Source organism: Maylandia zebra, linkage group LG10, assembly GCF_041146795.1.
Source record: "Maylandia zebra isolate NMK-2024a linkage group LG10, Mzebra_GT3a, whole genome shotgun sequence".
Taxonomy (NCBI): domain Eukaryota; kingdom Metazoa; phylum Chordata; class Actinopteri; order Cichliformes; family Cichlidae; genus Maylandia; species Maylandia zebra.
The window spans coordinates 34,112,370-34,133,158 of NC_135176.1; the positions used below are offsets into that span (position 1 = coordinate 34,112,370).

At 45.2% G+C, this 20,789-nt stretch overlaps 1 protein-coding gene across 1 annotated transcript in view; it reads left to right on the forward strand.

The window, feature by feature from the left end:
- Nucleotides 1–388: 388 nt before the first annotated feature.
- Nucleotides 389–20,789, forward strand: part of tmprss15 (transmembrane serine protease 15) — a 41,865-nt gene continuing 21,464 nt past the window's right edge. Inside the window, exons 1-9 of the mRNA XM_076889508.1 lie at nt 389–500; nt 579–703; nt 863–930; nt 1,040–1,182; nt 5,887–6,015; nt 6,089–6,208; nt 6,767–6,872; nt 20,455–20,564; nt 20,646–20,786. Of these exons, the coding sequence (XP_076745623.1) occupies nt 389–500; nt 579–703; nt 863–930; nt 1,040–1,182; nt 5,887–6,015; nt 6,089–6,208; nt 6,767–6,872; nt 20,455–20,564; nt 20,646–20,786 (1,054 nt within the window). The remainder of the gene's footprint in view (nt 501–578; nt 704–862; nt 931–1,039; nt 1,183–5,886; nt 6,016–6,088; nt 6,209–6,766; nt 6,873–20,454; nt 20,565–20,645; nt 20,787–20,789) is intronic.

Below are 20,789 nucleotides of genomic sequence, written 5' to 3' on the forward strand. Positions count from 1 at the left end.
TGAATGAGTCACAGCGTCACTCATTCAAACAGTGAACACGGCAGCTGATAACACCAGAGAGCCTGAACCAGGAAGTTTAAAACGATAAAACCCATCAGCAGACAGCAGCACAGGTTATATGCAGCTTATTCTGTGTATAAATATGTATGCTGTAATATCCTGTGGGCCAGGCCGCAGCACACTACTCTGTTTTCTGTGTTTCCTGTGTGTACACGGTGGGAATAATATGGTTCTGTGTGAGTCTGCGGACAAATGCAGGAGTTTTAATTTGAAAGGAAAGTCTTCATTTTTAGTGTGAAACACTTGAGCTCAGAGAGGTGGCTCGTGACCTGGTGGGCATTATATCGATAGGTTTGATCGAGTATTGATTGTGTATCGATCATGCAGGATGAAGAGGCGCCTGTTATCTCTGGAGATTCTCCTCATCGTCGTTTCGTCACTTCTGCTCATCTGTTGCATTGGCCTGGCCGTGGTCTCATCGCTGAGCCTGAAGCCCAAAGGTAAACTCGCAGTCTGCTTTGAACCAGCTGATCACTCCAGAAGTTTTATAACGATGATGTTCCTGTTTGTGTGCAAAGGCGCCACCAAGCCCGTGCAGCTGATGGGACGGATGGCGATCGTGGAGGGAGCCGTGTTCTCCGAAGAGTTGAAGAACTCCAGCAGCCCGCAGTTCAAATCTCTGGCCTACGACGTGCAGCAGCTGGTCAGACCCCAGGCTTTTATTTTGAAAAAACAGTTGTCAGTCGGTTTTTTCCTGAAAAATCAGATGCCAGTGGCGTGTATTGTGGAAAGACAGCAGGTTCATGGAGCAGCTATTGTGTTTTAGCTTGAAAAGTAACACACACCTCTGATTGGTCGGCAGGTGTCTGAGGCGTTCAGCACCAGCGAGCTCCAGCAGCTGTATGAGTCGTGTTGGATTCAGGACTTCAGGTCAGATGTCTGATCGACCCAACTGATTTTATCGATCAGTTCCTTTAATCTGCTGTTAATAAATCTGATGACGAGTTTATTGATGCTCGTTATTGATCTGTGTCGTCAGTCGGGGCAGCGTGGTCGTGACCTTCTCCCTCCGGTTCAGTCAGCTGATTGATGTGAAGGAGGCGGAGCAGCAGCTGGGGGCAGGGCTTCAGGGGATCGAAGGTGGAGTTTTGGTTATCGACACAAAGAGTATCAGCATCACAGGTGAGTGTGTGTGTCATGATCCTGGGCCATGCTGGCCCAGCATTCTTAGTTTTCATGTATTCTTGTATTTTGTTCTTCATTTAAGCCACGGTTCCTGGGTTGCTCTGTTAAGTTGTTCCTAATGTTGATTTCCCCTTGTGACTTTTACCCCCTGTCTGCCCCTCTGTATCTGTGAGCCCTCGTCTCTCCTCCTTGTGTTTCATTCAATGTTTTCCCCAGCCCATTATGTCTGTGCTCTCTCTCTCTCCTCCTGTCTGAACCTCTGTGTACTTCCTGTTTTACTTTGACAGTCTCTCGTCAGTATGCCTCATGTTGTGTTCCCTCCTGCCCTGTCTCGTTACGATTATCTGTGTCAGCTGTGTTCCCCGTGTGCTCCCACTTCCCTCGTTAACCCACTGTGTATTTATGTCCACATCTCCCTCATGCTGTGTGTGATTCTCCCTGTGTTTTCTGGTGAGCGTTATATTTAGTTTTTCCCAGTTTAGTTTTCTATAACTTATGAACTGTTTTTCCAGCAATAAAGCTGTGCTTTTTGAGTTTATCCCCCGTGTCCCCGTGAGTTTGCGTTTGGGTCCAATTCCTGGCTGCCACACAGCAGAAACCATGACAGTGTGATGTCACAGAGATAACAGCTGTTAATTTGGAGGTGAAAGATGTGAAGCCTAAGTTTACACGTTCTGGTGGTTTCACAGACCTCCAAACATTTCATATCAGTTTTATTCCATCACACTCAATTTCAATTCAATTCAATTTTCAATTCAATTTTATTTATATAGCGCCAAATCACAACAACAGTCGCCTCAAGGTGCTTTATATTGTACAGTAGATTGTACAAAAATAGATACAGAGAAAAGCCCAACAATCATATGACCCCCTATAAGCAGCACTTTGGCGACAGTGGGAAGGAAAAACTCCCTTTTAACAGGAAGAAACCTCCAACAGAACCAGGCTCAGGGAGGGGCGGGGCCATCTGCTGTGATTGGTTGGGGTGAGAGAAGGAAGACAGGATAAAGACATGCTGTGGAAGAGAGACAGAGGTTAATAACAGATATGATTCAATGCAGAGAGGTCTGTTAACACATAGTGAGTGAGAAAGGTGACTGGAAAGGAAAAACTCAATGCATGATGGGAATCCCCGGCAGCCTACGTCTATTGCAGCATAACTAAGGGAGGATTCAGGGTCACCTGGTCCAGCCCTAACTATATGCTTTAGCAAAAAGGGAAGTTTGAAGCCTAATCTTGAAAGTAGAGATGCAAACACTCAACGTGCTGAACATAAAAGATAAAAACAGAACCTGTGCAGGTCTGAGCTTTAAGGCAACAAAAACAACCCAACAGCGAGTTAAACGGGACATGTGTGAGTGATGTTTGCTGATGTTTTTGTTTATGTCATTAGTTTGTATAATACCAATATTTTTTATTGTACTGGAGACTTCAGCGTGCTTGGCACCCGCCCTGTGATGCTTCCACTGAGATGATATCCATCATACTTTAACCCAAACAAACCTGACACACATGTCTCCAATAAGGATTATTTTATTGTTTTTTACCAGTAAATAACTGAAGGTTAACTTTAAGTTTACTTTTTTTAATGATGATTATTATGCAGTGGATTGTTATGACCTGCTTCCTTCCCTGTGACAGCTGTGATAGGCTCCACCCCCCCCCCCCACCCAACATTTCTCACAGGAAGGGTAATAATGCTGTACCCATGTTCACATTCAGACACATTAAACTAAAACACTGACAGCACGACTCACCTGCACAGGTTCTCACAGGTTCATGTTCGGGATTCTGCAGAGAAAAGTCTCAGTCTGGTGGGGACGGCTTCATGTGTTTATTCCTCCTGAGTCATGGGTTATTCCTCTTCAGCTGCTCAAATTAGACTTTGAACCAGGTGCAGGACCTGGAGACCTTCACTTGGTCTGTTCTTCTCCATGAAGTGTTGTTTAGAAAATGTAACAGCGACCAAGTCATCTGGGTTTATCCTAACTGAAAACTGTGGATGACAAGTGCTTCCTGACTGATAACAACCTCTTCCAGGGTGGAGAGGCATCCAAGCCCTCACTAAATACAATACAACGCCCAGAGCCCCCCCAACACCCAACAGCAGCTGCAAACTTCAAACTCTCTGTATTTATTATTGTAGGGTCTACCTTACAATATAAAGTGCCTTGAGGCGACTGGTGTTGTGAGTTGGCGCTGTATAAATACAATTAAATTGAACCTTCAGGTTTCTGGGCACCCACTTCCCTGCCGATCTCACCTGGACCCACAACACCATCGCCCTGGTGAAGAAGGCCCAGCAGCAGCTGCACCTCCTCCGTGTCCCGAGGAAGAATAACCAGGAGCTGCTGCTGGCCTTCTGCTCCTCAGTGGAGAGCATGCTCTCCTCCTGCCTGGTGTTTGGTACTCAGTGGCCTCGACTGAGAACAGAAAGGTAGTGCAGAGGGTCATAACACTGCCTAAAAATTCCCTGGCTGCCCTCAAACACCCCAGAGCCTCCTTTCTCAGGAAAACCAGGGCCATCAGAGGTGACCCCTCACACCCCGTCTACCACCTGTTTGACCCACTGCCCTCCGGTTGGTGCCTCATGTCAGTCAAGTCCCACACCGCCAGACTCAAATAGCTTCTTACCCTGAGCCATTCAGACTGTTAACAAGCACTACCTCCCCACACCGCACCCCTGTCAAACCCACCACCGATCTGAGCCATGGTCGGAGTGCACCAGTGAAGAAAATGCATTCGTCATCACAGAGCATGCCGTGAGGAACACCTTCAGGAGGGTGAACACCAGGAAGGCAGCAGGACCAGATGCAATCCCTGGCCGGGTCCTTAGAGCCTGCGCTGATCAACTAGCACCGGTGTTCACGGAGATCTTCAACCTCTCCCTGGCCCAAGCTGTGGTTCCCACGTGCTTCAAACAGTCCATTATTGTCCCTGTTCCAAAGAAACAACAGCCCGCTTGCCACAATGACTACCGTCCAGTAGCACTGACTTCAATTGTGATGAAGTGTTTTGAAAGACTGATGAGAGATCACATCACTTCTTCACTTCCTGCCACCATCGACTCACTTCAGTTTGCTTACCGGACTAATCGTTCCACAGACGATGCCATATCTCACCTGCTCCACACATCCCTGAGTCACCTGGACACTGGCAGAGGGAATTATGTTAGGATGCTGTTCGTGGACTACAGTTCAGCATTCAACACAATAATTCCCTCTAAGCTTTTCACCAAGTTGACGGATCTAGGACTCAGCTCATCACTGTGTCAGTGGATCCTCAACTTCCTCACAGACAGACCCCAATCAGTGAGGGTGGGAAAACAAGTCTCCCCCTCCATCTCACTCAGCACTGGAGTTCCTCAGGGCTGTGTTTTAAGCCCCCTGCTGTACTCACTGTACACTTATGACTGTGTTGCCACATCCGACACCACCTCCATTGTCAAGTTTGCTGACGACACTGCTGTTGTGGGCCTGATCTCCGACAACATCGAGACGGCCTACCTGGAGGAGATTAGGAACCTGGAGACCTGGTGCCAGGAGAATAACCTCCTCCTAAACATCAGCAAGACTAAGGAGCTGATCGTGGACTTCACTACAAAGCAGGCGAGGAATTACAAACCCCTCATCATCAGTGGCACGCCAGTGGAGAGAGTGGACAGTTTCCGATACCTGGGTGTCCACATCACTCAGGACCTGTCATGGTCCTGTCACATCAACACCCTGGTTAAGAAAGCCCGTCAGCGTCTCTTCTTCCTCAGAAGACTTAGAGACTTCCATCTGCCACTGAAGGTGCTCAAGAACTTCTACTCCTGCACCATCGAGAGCGTCCTGACGGCAAACATCTGCACCTGGTTTGGGAACAGCACCAAGCAGGACAGACGAGATCTGCAAAGGGTGGTACGCTCGGCCGAATGCATCATTCAATCAGAGCTCCCTGACCTGCTGTCCATCTACACCAAGCGGTGCAAGTCCAAAGCTAGGAAGATTATGATGGACCTCTCCCATCCCAACAATGGACTCTTCTCACTGTTGAGGTCTGGGAAACGCTTCCGCTCCCTTAAGGCCAAAACAGAGAGAATGAGGAGGAGCTTCTTCCCCCAGGCTATTCGGGGCCTGAACCAGGTGTAGGACTGGACTCTCCCAAACACGTCACTATAAGACTGGACTCTCACACACGTCACCACACGCACCACCACACATTTCCTATAATCCTATAATTCCTATAATTTATAATCTTTATAATCTCTTCTGCTATTTGCACATTCTTTACTGTAAATTCCTAAGTTAATTTGTAAATTCTGTAGTAACCTGTAAATTGTAAATATTGTAAAACTTTTCTTCTGTCATTTAATGGTCGGGCATTGTACAGCTACAAGCATTTCACCCCCATGTCATACTGTGTATGGTTGTGTGTGTGTGACAAATAAAATTTGAATTTGATTTGAATTTGGTCTGTGTAACCCTCATCACTCAGGAAACACACACAGACTTGGTACTCAGTCGAAGTCTTTTCTCCATGCTGCTTCCACGCACTTTGTTCTGCAATGTGTGCCTTTCTCTTGATAGCATATATTTCTCCTGTCTCCTATTTATACTTTACTCCAGCACAATTGGTGTGGAGCAACCATAATTTTGTTGGCAATACAGTGCTATTCTATTGTATTTTATTCTTTTCCATCTGGAACAACATCTACAGAAATAACGGCATCTGGAACAACATCTGCATCTGGAACAACATCTGCAGCAACAACATCTGCAGCTATAACTGCATCTCGAACATCTGGAACAACAGCCTCTGCAGGGACCAGCATCAACCCTACAGGAGGTGATGCCCCTTCAGCTGCATCCTTCCAGATGTTCATGCAGACATTTTAACATTTTTCTGCTCATGTCTGTAGGAACGTGTGGCCCTTATCAAACTTCGTGTGCTGATGAGATGACGTGTATTCTGACTAGTCAGCTATGTGATGGAGTGGACGACTGTCCTGATGCCTCTGATGAAACTGATGCTCTCTGTGGTCAGTGACGATTTCTCTTTATATCTGACGTTTGTGGTGAGGTTTACCTGTAGAGCTCCTGTGCAGAATCACTGAGAGTGAGTGTGTGTGTCTGTGTGATGGTCTGGAGATGATCAGGAGGATGAGTAGCACTGGGCTTTGCTGTGGTGCATTCAGAGCGCTGTTATAAAGACCATCAGCGCCTCCTGTGCTTTAGCTCTGAGACCAGGTTGCCTCACTGGTTTAATAACAGCAGCTGTGTATAACTCATCAGTATGTCACTGGGCACTTTTCCTGTGTTTGCTGTCTCTTTGGTCAGTTTAGTGTCTGTTGTGTTGATGTAAAAGGTCCACTTGTTTCCAGAGCGTAGAATAGACTGTGCTGTTACACTGTAACCATGGCTCTCTGATTGAAACTACCCAGTTTAATCCCAAACAGTAAACAGCACAAGCAGAAGCTCTCTTAAAGAAACATCTCCACAAATGCTTTCCTGTACACATGGGATAGACGTGGTTGGGCACAGTGTTCATTAAAAACATTTAACTTCCTGTGATGATGTCATCACTCTTGTCTTTATAGCAACAGCATGTGACGGACAGTTTGTGCTGAGGGGCCCGAGCGGGTTGTTCAGTTCATCAAAGGCAGACAAATACAACAGCAGCAGCTTCTGTCGCTGGATCATCAGGTTAGACTGGTATACACACACTGTAACACACTCTGTAACACACACTATAACGCACACTCTATAACGCACTTTGTAACACGCACTGTAACACACACATTGTAACACACACCGAGGCGTTCTCAGGCCAGCCGACACATACAATCTCTCCAGCATGTCCTCGGTCTGGGTCTCAGAGAAGTCCTGCCATTAATTAATTCTTCAATCTTAAATATGATCAACCTATCTCTAATAATCGGTTATGTACCACAGGCCTTCAAGTTGGCAGTAGTTAAACCGTTACTTAAAAAAACCATCTCCAGACCCGGCAATTATACCAATTATAATTATTAGCTAATTACAGGCCAACCTCCAACCTTCCTTTCATATCAAACATTCTTGAAAGGGTAATTGCTAACAGGTCATTTGCAGAGGAATGGCTTATTTGAAAAGTTTCAGTCAGGTTTCAGAAAAAGGATAAGACAGGCCCATTTCACAATAGTGTTAGGATGCCTGGGTCGTCGACCCAGGGTTTTTGAGTTTATGTTATTATTTATAATTTCTAGTTTTTGGTTTCTTTGAGTTCTGTCTTATGGCTTATGTCTCTGTCGTCTTTAGTTGCTCTGTCTCCCCTATCACCTGCATCCCCTTGTCTAGTTCGCGTCTATGTGTATCTTAAGTTCCTATATCCCCGTGTTCAGTCAGTGTTTGTGTCTGCCCTGTTCCCACGTCTCTGTTCCCTTTGTAGTGCCTGCATGTGAGTCTGTGTCTTTGTTCAGTCTGTGTTATGCGTTTCCTGTTTTACTTTGAAGGTCTGTGTCTTATCTCAGTGTGTTCAGTTTACGCTTCTTTGGTCTCGTCAGTTCTGATTTGTCCCAGCTGTGTTTCCCTCCTGTTACCCATTCCCTGATTGCTCCCTCTGTGTATTTAAGCCCAGTGTTTCTCTGTGTCCGTGTCGCGATCTACCGTTTTCCTAGCTGTGTGTTCTGTCATTCCTCCAGTTTAAGTTTGTTTTGAGTTTTTTCAGTTATGTTAAATTTTGAGTACCAAATTAAAGCCTTTTTGAGTTCACGACTGTCTCCGGAGTCTGCACCTTGGGTCCTATTCCTGTCTGCACACAGCGACACCTAACAAATAGATGTACTCCAGAACAAGATAAATCAGCCTTAAAACACTCCTCCCCTACTTTTTTAACCTCCTAGGACCTGGCGTCCACATATGTGGATATCACATTTTGGTTACGAGGACATTATACTGCTACTGTTCTATCAAAATTTTAAACGAATATCCTCATATGCGGCTCTTATTTTTCTTAAAAACACAAACAAGGTAAAAAAAAATCTGGTAATTCTTTGTTTTTACATTCATCGGGTCCCAATATGCCCAAATATCAAAGAGAAATAAAAAATGCATGCCGTGGAAGAGTTCGGATCAAGGCTTGGATGGTCCAAGACATTAAAGGAAAAGAAGGGCAACTTTGGAAATGTTATACACTGCAAACAAAAACAGTTGGTCAGAGTGGATCTCATCAAACCATAGGGAATAATAAATGAACACAACCTGAACAGAGCAAATCACGATGAAGGTTTCAGCTACTCTCTCCACTGCAATAATTCCTCTGTCTAACTTCACAATTCAAGAAAAGAAGGCTGTCACTTCCCTGAGCGTGGGAGGTGCACCAAACAAATCTGATAATCACACAGAAAATACTACACTCCCCAGTGACAAACATACCTATGAAGCCTTAAAACAGCATCCCACAAAAAGACAGTCATCAGTTGCCTACAACAACTTGAAGAAGATAAAGGCATTGACCGTGTTAGGCTTTTTATGATAGCGAAGAAAAATATGCTCCAATTATTTTCACAACTTAGTATGAAAATTGTTAGAATTTTAAATTGTTTTACATGGAGCCATGGATGTCCTCTCTGGCTCAGAGACAAAAAGCTGCCGCCCCCATGCAGTAAACACTTTTTATTGCAGGTCAAAAAAACAAAATGTTAACATGGTTGATCAAAAGAGTTGAGGGTGGCCTTAGGTCTGATGTCAGCTCATGTTTCTTCTTCTGCAACTTTCCCGACATCTCCTTATTTTGAGATGACCATTCTACAGGCAACACTCCCATTACCATGACAACCACCTCTTGTCATCCGGTCATGTAGAGCGTATTTCAGTAGGTTTATGGCCCAAAGAATGGCCCTCTCCCTGTCTGTTAGTATGAGAGTGATTCCAAAACTATTCTACTATACACTGTGTGCAGTGGGGGGGAAAAGCACAAAATATGGGATGCTAATTGTTAGATATTAGCCTTAAAGATAAAAAAATAAATTCCAACAACCACCCTACATACTATGCTATAACATGTAAGTTGAAGCTCCACAAAGGAGTCCCACTCAGACCCATTTCTACCAGTATAAACTCAGCCACCTACAACATTTCCGAGCCCTTATTCAAATCAACTTTTTCAATGAAATTTATCTTTATTTATACAGCACCAAATCACAGCAACAGTCACCTCAAGGCACTTTATATTGTAAGTTAGACCCTACAATAATACATACAGAGAAAAACCCAACAAACATATGACCCCCTATGAGCAAGCATTTCAGTGACAGTGGGAAGGAAAAACTCCCTTTTAAACCTGGGTCAAAATCAAAACCCAAGAAGTGGAATCCTTCACTGCTCACATCAACTCAGTGGATAAAAACATAAAGTTCACCAGGTGAGACACAAAGGATAACTGATTGCTGTTTCTGGACTGTGCCATGCACATTGAGGAGAATGGAAACCTCAACACCGAAGTTTACCGGAAGCCCACACACAGACTAGTGCCTCCTCTTTGACTCCCACCACCCTCTGGAACACAAACTTGGAATAATCAGGACCCTACACCACCGGGCAGAAAATGTTCACTCTAAGCCTTGAGGCAAGGCATTCCAAGGCATTCAAATCAGCAATGATGCACAGAAAAGAACATCAGACACCAACGAGGGAGGATCAGAAGGACAAACAGAACAACATCATCATCCCTGATGTAGCAAGTTTATCAGAGAAACTCAGGAGAGTCTTCTCCAAGCACGACATCCCAGTGTACTTCAGACCTAGCCACACACTCAGACACAAACTGGTTCATCCCAAACACAAACCTAACAACACAGTGTATGTGCAGTGCAGCGAGGAATGCTCAGAACTCTACATTGGAGAAACCAAACAGTCACAAGATAGAAGAGCCACATCAACAGGAAAAGATTTTGGACAGAGAAGACAGATGGATTGAAAGAGGTCTGCCTCCTACAATCCGGTTTTGAGATGCCATCCCAGACACTATCATAAGTTTCATGATAGGGTGAGGCAGGGTCTCACAATGGTTTTACCTGAAACCTCTGCTGATAATGACTTTTTTTCACACCTTGTAACAGTTTCTGACTGGAAGATCTAAAACTGCAAGAGATGTAGGGTCCTTGAAGTTCAGAAATACAGGCTGGAGCTTGAACTCCAAGGATTACATTTTTAAAATAAATTCTAAAATGTACTGGTAGGAAATGTAAAGAGATTAAAACTGGGATAATTCAATTCAATTTTATTTATATAGCGCCAAATCACAACAAAAGTTGCCTCAAGGCGCTTCATAGATACAGAGAAAAACCCAACAATCATATGAGCCCCTATGAGCAGCACTTTGACAACAGTGGGAAGGAAAAACTCCCTTTTAACAGGAAGAAACCTCCAGCAGAACCAGGCTCAGGGAGGGGCGGGGCCATCTGCTGTGATTGGTTGGGGTGAGAGAAGGAAGACAGGATAAAGACATGCTGTGGAAGAGAGACAGAGGTTAATAACAGATATGATTCATTGCAGAGAGGTCTGTTAACACATAGTGAGTGAGAAAGGTGACTGGAAAGGAGAAACTCAATGCATGATGGGAATCCCCGGCAGCCTACGTCTATTGCAGCATAACTAAGGGAGGATTCAGGGTCACCTGGTCCAGCCCTAACTATATGCTTTAGCAAAAAGGAAAGTTTGAAGCCTAATCTTGAAAGTAGAGATAGTGTCTGTCTCCTGAATCCAAACTGGAAGCTGGTTCCACAGAAGAGGGGCCTGAAAACTGAAGGCTCTGCCTCCCATTCTACTTTTAAATACTCTAGGAACAACAAGTAGGCCTGCAGAGCGAGAGCGAAGTGCTCTAATAGGGTGATATGGTACTACAAGGTCATTAAGATAAGATGGGGCCTGATTATTTAAGACCTTGTATGTGAGGAGCAGGATTTTGAATTCTGGATTTAACAGGAAGCCAAAACAGGAGAAATCTGCTCTCTCTTTCTAGTCCCTGTCAGGACTCTTGCTGCAGCATTTTGGATTAGCTGAAGGCTTTTCAGGGAGTTTTTAGGACATCCTGATAATACTGAATTACAGTCGTCCAGCCTGGAAGTAATAAATGCATGAACTAGTTTTTCTTTTTCTTTTTTCTTTTTTTTTTTTTTGCCTGTCCCGTTTGGCTCTTTTGCCATCAGAATTATTGTCTAAAGGCAAAGAAAGATGCCCAACGGATTTACTTTACCAAATTGACCATCCCAGCCTTGCCGTAATGGTCCATTTGATTCACTTTTTATTGTTTATTTTATTTTCACTTGCTGAATACGGGACAGACTTGACTGGGGAGAAAGAAAGAGGGAAAGAGAAACAGCTGAGAAGAGGGGCGGGGGAGAAGGGCAAAAAACAAAAACCAACAGAATGGGCAGAAAAAAAAATGCATATATCGATCACCTGGATCACCTGTTGAGAAAGAAAAAAGAAAACAAGCAGAAGAGAACAAGAGTAATAGAATAAACAACATCACAATGATATATGGTTTGGTTTGGGAACAGCACCAAGCAGGACAGACGAGATCTGCAAAGGGTGGTACGCTCGGCAGAACGCATCATTCAATCAGAGCTCCCTGACCTGCTGTCCATCTACACCAAGCGGTGCAAGTCCAAAGCTAGGAAGATTATGATGGACCTCTCCCATCCCAACAATGGACTCTTCTCACTGTTGAGGTCTGGGAAGCGCTTCCGCTCCCTTAAGGCCAAAACAGAGAGAATGAGGAGGAGCTTCTTCCCCCAGGCTATTCGGGCCCTGAACCAGGTGTAGGACTGGACTCTCCCAAACACGTCACTATAAGACTGGACTCTCACACATGTCACCACACGCACCACCACACATTTCCTATAATCCTATAATTCCTATAATTTATAATCCTTATCTTTATAATCTCTTCTGCTATTTGCACATTCTTTACTGTAATTTCCTAAGTTAATTTGTAAATTTTTGTAGTAAATTGTAAATATTGTAAAACTTTCTTCTGTCATTTAATGGTCGGGCATTGTACAGCTACAAGCATTTCACCCCCATGTCATACTGTGTATGGTTGTGTGTGACAAATAAAATTTGAATTTGAATATGGGAATATGACAGTAAATACTAAATATTAAACATTATTGTGCAGCACATAAGATCAACAGCACACAGTGTGCTTTGAGGTAGGAGCCAAAAAGGGTGTAGTTTGTGTGTGTGAGCACCCGTGTGTACACCTGTGAGCATGTACGCGCTTGTTTTTTTAAAAGGTTCCTTCATGTAATGATCTGCTAGAGGGATGAACTAGTTTTTCAGCGTCACTGCATAAATGGAAGAAAGCAGTCTTACATATTTGTTTAATATCAGAATCAGAATCAGAATCAGAATACTTTATTGATCCCTGGGGGAAATTATTTTTTGTTACAGTGCTCCATTTTAAACCAACATTAAGACAAGACAGACAATACGCTAACTAAGAATAGTACAATATATACATATATATACATACATACATACATAAGTCACTTATAAATAAATATTTGGAAAAGAAACATGTGTAGTTGTAGCAGCAAACAGTGTGTTAAGTGGATGCGTTGTACAGGGAGATGGCCACAGGCAGGAATGATTTCCTGTGTCGTTCAGTGGTGCTTTTCGGTAATCTCAGTCTCTCACTGAACGAGCTCCTGTGACTGACCAACATGTCATGGAGTGGGTGGGAGGTGTTATCCAACATTGTCTTTATCTTGGACAGCATCCGCCTCTCCGACACCACCTTGAGGGAGTCCAGCTCCATCCCCACAACATTGCTGGCCTTACGGATCAGTTTATTAAGTCTGTTGGCATCTGCGACCCTCAGCCTGCTCCCCCAGCATGCAACAGCATAGAGGATCGCACTGGCCACAACAGACTCATAGAAAATCCTCAGCATTTTCTGGCAGATGTTGAAGGACCTCAGTCGCCTCAAAAAATAGAGACGACTCTGGCCCTTCCTGTAAAGTGCTGTGGTGTTTTTAGCCCAGTCCAGTTTATTGTCTGTGTACTCCAAGGTATTTATAGTCCTCCACAATGTCAACACTGACCCCCTGGATTGAAACAGGGGTCAAGTGTTTCCTGGTCTTCCTGAAGTCCACGATCAGTTCCTTGATCTTTGCCACGTTGAGCTGCAGATGATTCTGCTCACACCACGTGACAAAGGAGTCGACCACAGCCCGGTACTCTGTCTCATCATCCCTGCTGATGCATCCAACCACCGCAGAGTCATCAGAAAACTTCTGAAGATGGCATGTCTCTGTGCAGTGGCTGAAGTCTGTGGTGTAGAGGGTGAAGAGGAAGGGGGAGAGGACAGTCCCCTGTGGTGCCCCTGTGTTGCTAATCACCTTGTCAGACACACACTGTGGGAGACGTACATATTGTGGTCTTCCTGTCAGGTAATCAACAATCCAGGACACCAGAGAAGCATCCACCTGCATCGCTGCCAACTTATCACCCAGGAGGGTCGGCCTGATGGTGTTGAAAGCACTGGAAAAGTCAAAAAACATGACCCTCACAGTGCTCGCCGACTGGTCCAGATGGGTGTAGACACGATTGAGCAGGTAGATGATGGCGTCCTCTGTTCCGAGACGAGGCTGATAAGCGAACTGAAGGGGATCCAGATGTGGTCTTACTATGGGTCGCAGCTGGTCCAGGATGAGCCTTTCCAGGGTCTTCATGATGTGGGAGGTCAGTGCCACGGGCCTGTAATCCTGGGGGCCACTGGGACGAGGCGTCTTTGGTACAGGGACGAGGCATGATGTCTTCCACATCACCGGGACCCTCTGCAGACTCAGACTCAGCATAAACAGTTTATGAAAGACTCCACACAGCTGGGGGGCACAGGTCTTGAGGACAAGGGGACTCACTCCGTCTGGTCCAGCAGACTTGCCTGAGTGAAGTCTCCTCATTTGCATCTCAACCTGGTATTGAGTGAAGGTGATGGGTGGGGGAGGGGTGTCAGGAATCTCACAGGAGGCAACATGTGAAGAGAGAGGCTGGCACAGTGGTGTGGCTCTGGATTCCAGGCTGACTGCAGGTGAGGTTGTGGGGGTAGGAGCAGACACTGTGGTGTCGAATCTATTGAAAAACAGATTCAACTCATCGGCTCTATTCTCACCTCCCTCAGCTCCCCTGCTGTTGGTTGGCCTGAATCCAGTGATGGTCTTCATGCCCCTCCACACCTCTCTCATGCTGTTCTGCTGGAGTTTCCACTCCAGCTTCCTCCTGTAATTGTCCTTAGCCTCTCTGATCTTGTCCTTTAGTAACACCTGGACCTTCCTCACCTCCTCTTTGTTGCCCCTTCTGAAAGCCCTCTTCTTGTTGTTGAGGAGGGCTTTGATGTCCTTAGTCACCCACGGCTTGTTATTTGGGTAACAATGAACAGTCTGAGCTGGAACATATGTGCGTTGAAGGACACGTCCTGGTCAAAAATGACTCCAAGGTTCCTCACAGCGTTACTGGAGGCCAAGGTAATGCCATCCAGAGTAAGAATCTGGTTAGATACCATATCTCTAAGCTTTTTAGGGACGAGTACAATAACCTCAGTTTGATCTGAATTAAGAAGCAGAAAGTTAGCGGCCATCCAGGTCTTTATGTCTTTAAGACATTCCTGCAGTTTAACTCATTGGTGTGTGTTATCTGGCTTCATGGACAGATAGAGCTGGGTGTCATCTGCATAGCAGTGTAAATGTATGCTATGTCTTCTAATGATGCTGCCTAAGGGAAGCATGTATAATGTAAACAGAATTGGTCCTAGCACTGAACCCTGTGGAACTCCATAATTAACCTCAGTGTGTGAAGAGGACTCTCCATTTACATGCACAAACTGGAGTCTATTAGATAGATATGATACAAACCACTGGCAAGACACTTCATCTGTTGCCTACTGGCAGGGTTGGGAAGGTTACTTTTAAAATGTATTCCATTACAGAATACAGAATACATGCCCCAAAATGTATTCTGTAACGTATTCCGTTACGTTACTCAATGACAGTAACGTATTCTGAATACTTTGGATTACTTAATATATTACCATGCTTTTTACAACAACATGAATGTACTATTGCTGTGTGATTTATTACAATTACTGAAGGTCCGCGACTCCAAACTGTAGTAAAGGGACCTCTGACTAATACGGCGGGGTCCCTGTCGGCTCGTAGCCGAAAAATAGCTTTACTTTGTTGTGTGGGTCAACTTTTCTTGCGAGAGACAGAGAGGCGTTGAAAGGCTCCAACGGAACTTATTGTTTTCGGAGGAAAACAGGAACACGGTGTACAGTCGAGTCTTAATAGCTTACTTACAACTGGGCTCGTCAGGCTCTCTTCTTGGCTGCAGTGGTTATTATTATATTTACATGCTTCCAGCTCCCGTTTTTGCTCGATGACAACTCGTACCTTTCCACTCCCCTTTTTCTCCCTCCTCGCGCTCACAGACACATAACGTGTATGGCAGTCCCTTCTCCCTGCAGCACGGACTACACTGCCCATGATGCTACATTCTTTAGAGCTATGCTTGTAGCATTCTGCCTGTTAGCTTAGCACAACAACAACAACGAAAAGGCGCTCTCTCACCCAGGAAACACACAGTCGCAGAGAGAGAGAGCATCGCCCTGTAACCATGGCAACCGTAACGCTGCCGCCTGGAACAACAGAACGTAGCTGTCAAACAAACCCAAACAGTCCTGACCCGCGACAATATGAAACAGGAAAGTACCGCAGTGTAATCCATTTATTTCAACAAAGTAACTGTATTCTGAATACCACCTTTTTAAACGGTAACTGTAACGGAATACAGTTACTCATATTTTGTATTTTAAATACGTAACGGCGGTACATGTATTCCGTTACTCCCCAACACTGCCTACTGGTCAGAGGGCCCGGTGGCGCCAGTGTCCGGCAGCCTCGCCTCTGTCAGTGCACCCCAGGGCAGCTCTGGCTACAGTGTAGCTTGCCATCACCAGTGTGTGTGAATGGGTGGATGACTGAATGTGTAAAGCGCTTTGGGGTCCATAGGGACTAAGTAAAGTGCTATATAAATACAGGCCATTTACTGTAATTCATTAATATCAGGATGTCCTAATAGGTCCCTGTAACACATGTAGCGCCTCTACTCAGGACCAGTACACTCTCACTTCAAATAGAGACCCTAGACATCTTACTAGGTTCAGGAGGAGGTTTTGTTTTGGGGACTCACAAAAGGAGTTGGCTTGGAAGTGAATAACTGGGACCTTTATTGCCTCAGTACCATTTATATACATATACAACACAATAACCCAAATTGCACACTAATAGTGCATTTTAAAGGTGAATACATGTAAAACAAAACAAAATAAAGACATTTAAATGGAAGATTTATACTGAACAGTATCAGAGCTCTTGGGAATGAATGAAACAGATTAAAGTGTTCCTGTTGTGAAGTTTGAATTGTCCAGTCTGAATTGTCCTTTAAAGTCGTTGAAAACCCAAACAGGTGTACTGTAGGGGAATTGTCAGTGTGCAAACCCTATTATCCGGGTAGGAAAAGTAGTGCATAGGGCTTATCTGTAATCCAGGGTTGCTTGAATCAGTTTCTCAGGCAAATCCCACAATCCGATCGCATGGCTGGCCACACCATTTCACGATCATCCAGGATCTCATTTGGGCTGTTCTCGCCGTCAGTGGTTCTCCAGAATTCTTCTAGTAGTTCAAAAAAACCAATCTACACAAACAGTGCAGAACAATCAATTTCTTTTCCCATTTTGTGTTCTTAACATGAGCTCATTAACTTCTTTTCCAAATGTATTAATCACAAATGGCATTCCCTTTAGCTTTACCAAGTTACAAGAGTTACAGTAACTTGTTTGTACCAGTATCAACAATTTTATCAAAATTATATCACAACAAAGAACATCAGCAGCTTAAACAGTAATGTAAACAGTCATAGCAATGAAAGCGACATTCATCCTTAAGGCTTACAAGCAAATGTAACTTAATTCAGTGCAAATACTATTAAACTTGAAATATGCTCATATCTATTAAGACATAACCATTCTAATATAAACAGAGCTATTGCTTCTACTTGAATACCTCCCCGATCGGAATATGGCTTCAGTGGGGTGGGGTGGCTAACAGCTATTAGCAGCTAGCATCGCATCTAGCATCGGCATCGTTTAGCTCAAAGCATTCAACACTTATAACACACTGTAAAGAACAACAGGAGAAGTAAAAACAACACGCCAGATTCTCATAGCTCCCGATTGGTTTTTGTTCAAAGGTTTCTGAGCTGAATCAGCTAGTGAAATACATTATCTAACTTAACAGGTAGCTAACGAAAGCGCGTGACTCACAGGGATTTTCAGACACAAATAACTTGACAGACGTTATTCCCTTTGTGGTCAGAGTTCGGGGCCTAATAAAAGGGTACCTTATTAGCATTTATACGTAAAACAATCTGGTCTCATTAACCGGGTTGCAGTATTGCACACCAAGATACTTTTTCCATGCGCTCCGACACGTACTTGACCGCCATCAGAGGGAAAATCTCACAGGAAGAGAGAGGTAATACTTCCTGCGCACTAGACGCAAGGTCATCAGAACACAAGACTGCATCACAGCGCCCCCTTGTGACAATAACAGGCTATAGCCTTAGATTACAAAAAGGGATTTTGAAGCCCTGTATTTCACATGGGTTACACACACACACAGTAACATGCCTTATGTGAGCTACATGAGGCTCTCACACATCAACAAACACTTCACCGAGATGCCGCACTCATTGTTATGGGAGATTTTAACAGAGTGAATCTCAAACGGACATTTCACAACCTTCACCAGCACATCAACTGCCCCACGAGGACATTAGACCACTGCTAGACCCTGTTCAAGAACTGTTACAAGGCTCAGCCCCTGCCGGCATTTGGAAAATCGGACCATTCCGCCATCTTCCTCATACCTGCTTACAAACAAAGGCTAAAGCAGCAACCACCAATCAGGAGGGAGGTCGCTCGCTGGACGGACCAATCGGTGGCCGCGCTGCAGGACGCACTGGATGACGCAGACTGGGACATGTTTCGGCGCAGCTCTGATGACATCAACATGTTTACGGAAGCGGTTGTGGGATTTATCGGGAAACTAGCGGACGACACAGCAGAAAGAACTATCATCCGAACGTTTCCCAACCAGAAGCCGTGGGTGGATAAAAACATCCGCGACGCTCTGAGATCACGCACCGCTGCCTACAATGAAGGGCTCGTCTCCGGTAATATGGACCTATACAAGGCTGCGTCCTACAACGTGCGCAGTGCGGTCCGAAAGGCAAAGCGGAGCTACGGGGAAAAACTAGAGTCACAGCTACGACAGTGCGACTCTAGGAGCCTGTGGAAAGGACTGCGGACTATAACGGACTATAAACGACCAGCTTCTTCAATGATGAATGCCGATGCTTCACTGGCTGATGAGCTGAACACGTTTTATGCTCACTTCGACGCCGCAGCAATTAAAACAACAAACGGCTGCGCGCGCTCGGAGTGCACCAGTGAAGAAAATGCATTCGTCATCACAGAGCATGACGTGAGGAACACCTTCAGGAGGGTGAACACCAGGAAGGCAGCAGGACCAGATGCAATCCCTAGCCGGGTCCTTAGAGCCTGCGCTGATCAACTAGCACCGGTGTTCACGGAGATCTTCAACCTCTCCCTGGCCCAAGCTGTGGTTCCCACGTACTTCAAACAGTCCATTATTGTTCCTGTTCCAAAGAAACAACAGCCCGCTTGCCACAATGACTACCGTCCAGTAGCACTGACTTCAATTGTGATGAAGTGTTTTGAAAGACTGATGAGAGATCACATCACTTCTTCACTTCCTGCCACCATCGACTCACTTCAGTTTGCTTACCGGACTAATCGTTCCACAGACGATGCCATATCTCACCTGCTCCACACATCCCTGAGTCACCTGGACACTGGCAGAGGGAATTATGTTAGGATGCTGTTCGTGGACTACAGTTCAGCATTCAACACAATAATTCCCGCTTTTCACCAAGTTGACGGATCTAGGACTCAGCTCATCACTGTGTCAGTGGATCCTCAACTTCCTCACAGACAGACCCCAATCAGTGAGGGTGGGAAAACAAGTCTCCCCCTCCATCTCACTCAGCACTGGAGTTCCTCAGGGCTGTGTTTTAAGCCCCCTGCTGTACTCACTGTACACTTATGACTGTGTAGCCACATCCGACACCACCTCCATTGTCAAGTTTGCTGACGACACTGCTGTTGTGGGCCTGATCTCCGACAACATCGAGACGGCCTACCTGGAGGAGATTAGGAACCTGGAGACCTGGTGCCAGGAGAATAACCTCCTCCTAAACATCAGCAAGACTAAGGAGCTGATCGTGGACTTCACTACAAAGCAGGCGAGGAATTACAAACCCCTCATCATCAGTGGCACGCCAGTGGAGAGAGTGGACAGTTTCCGATACCTGGGTGTCCACATCACTCAGGACCTGTCATGGTCCTGTCACATCAACACCCTGGTTAAGAAAGCCCGTCAGCGTCTCTTCTTCCTCAGAAGACTTAGAGACTTCCATCTGCCACTGAAGGTGCTCAAGAACTTCTACTCCTGCACCATCGAGAGCGTCCTGACGGCAAACATCTGCACCTGGTTTGGGAACAGCACCAAGCAGGACAGACGAGATCTGCAAAGGGTGGTGCGCTCGGCAGAACGCATCATTCAATCAGAGCTCCCTGACCTGCTGTCCATCTACACCAAGCGGTGCAAGTCCAAAGCTAGGAAGATTATGATGGACCTCTCCCATCCCAACAATGGACTCTTCTCACTGTTGAGGTCTGGGAAGCGCTTCCGCTCCCTTAAGGCCAAAACAGAGAGAATGAGGAGGAGCTTCTTCCCCCAGGCTATTCGGGGCCTGAACCAGGTGTAGGACTGGACTCTCCCAAACACGTCACTATAAGACTGGACTCTCACACACGTCACCACACGCACCACCACACATTTCCTATAATCCTATAATTCCTATAATTTATAATCTTTATAATCTCTTCTGCTATTTGCACATTCTTTACTGTAAATTCACCCCCATGTCATACTGTGTATGGTTGTGTGTGTGTGACAAATAAAATTTGAATTTGATTTGAATTTGAATAACACTCAGTGTAACAGACACACCCCAACACATGAATGGTGAGTTCTTTGTGAAACAGACATTAAAACAAGCTCTTTCATTCACTAATAAAGAGTTGTGTTGTTTTCAGGGTTGATGACGGACTTTCAGTTCAGGTTACCTTCCCTCATTTTGAAACTGAAGAAAACAGCGACACTCTGAGGCTTTATGAAGGTGTGGGACCAAACAAAGTCTTCACAGGTGAATCCCACAGTCAGTCTGAACAGACCACAACTGCTATCCTTAATCCTATGGCTCACCTCCTGTTTTAATGATTGGCAGCTCAGTTCTCAGGCTCCACCTCTCCTGGAAATGTGTGGCTGCTGACCGACCAATCAACTGTGGAGTTCACCTCTGATGATATCAACAATCTGTCAGGGTTCATAGCCACGTACAGTGCAGCCAACATTTCCACGCTGTCAAGTA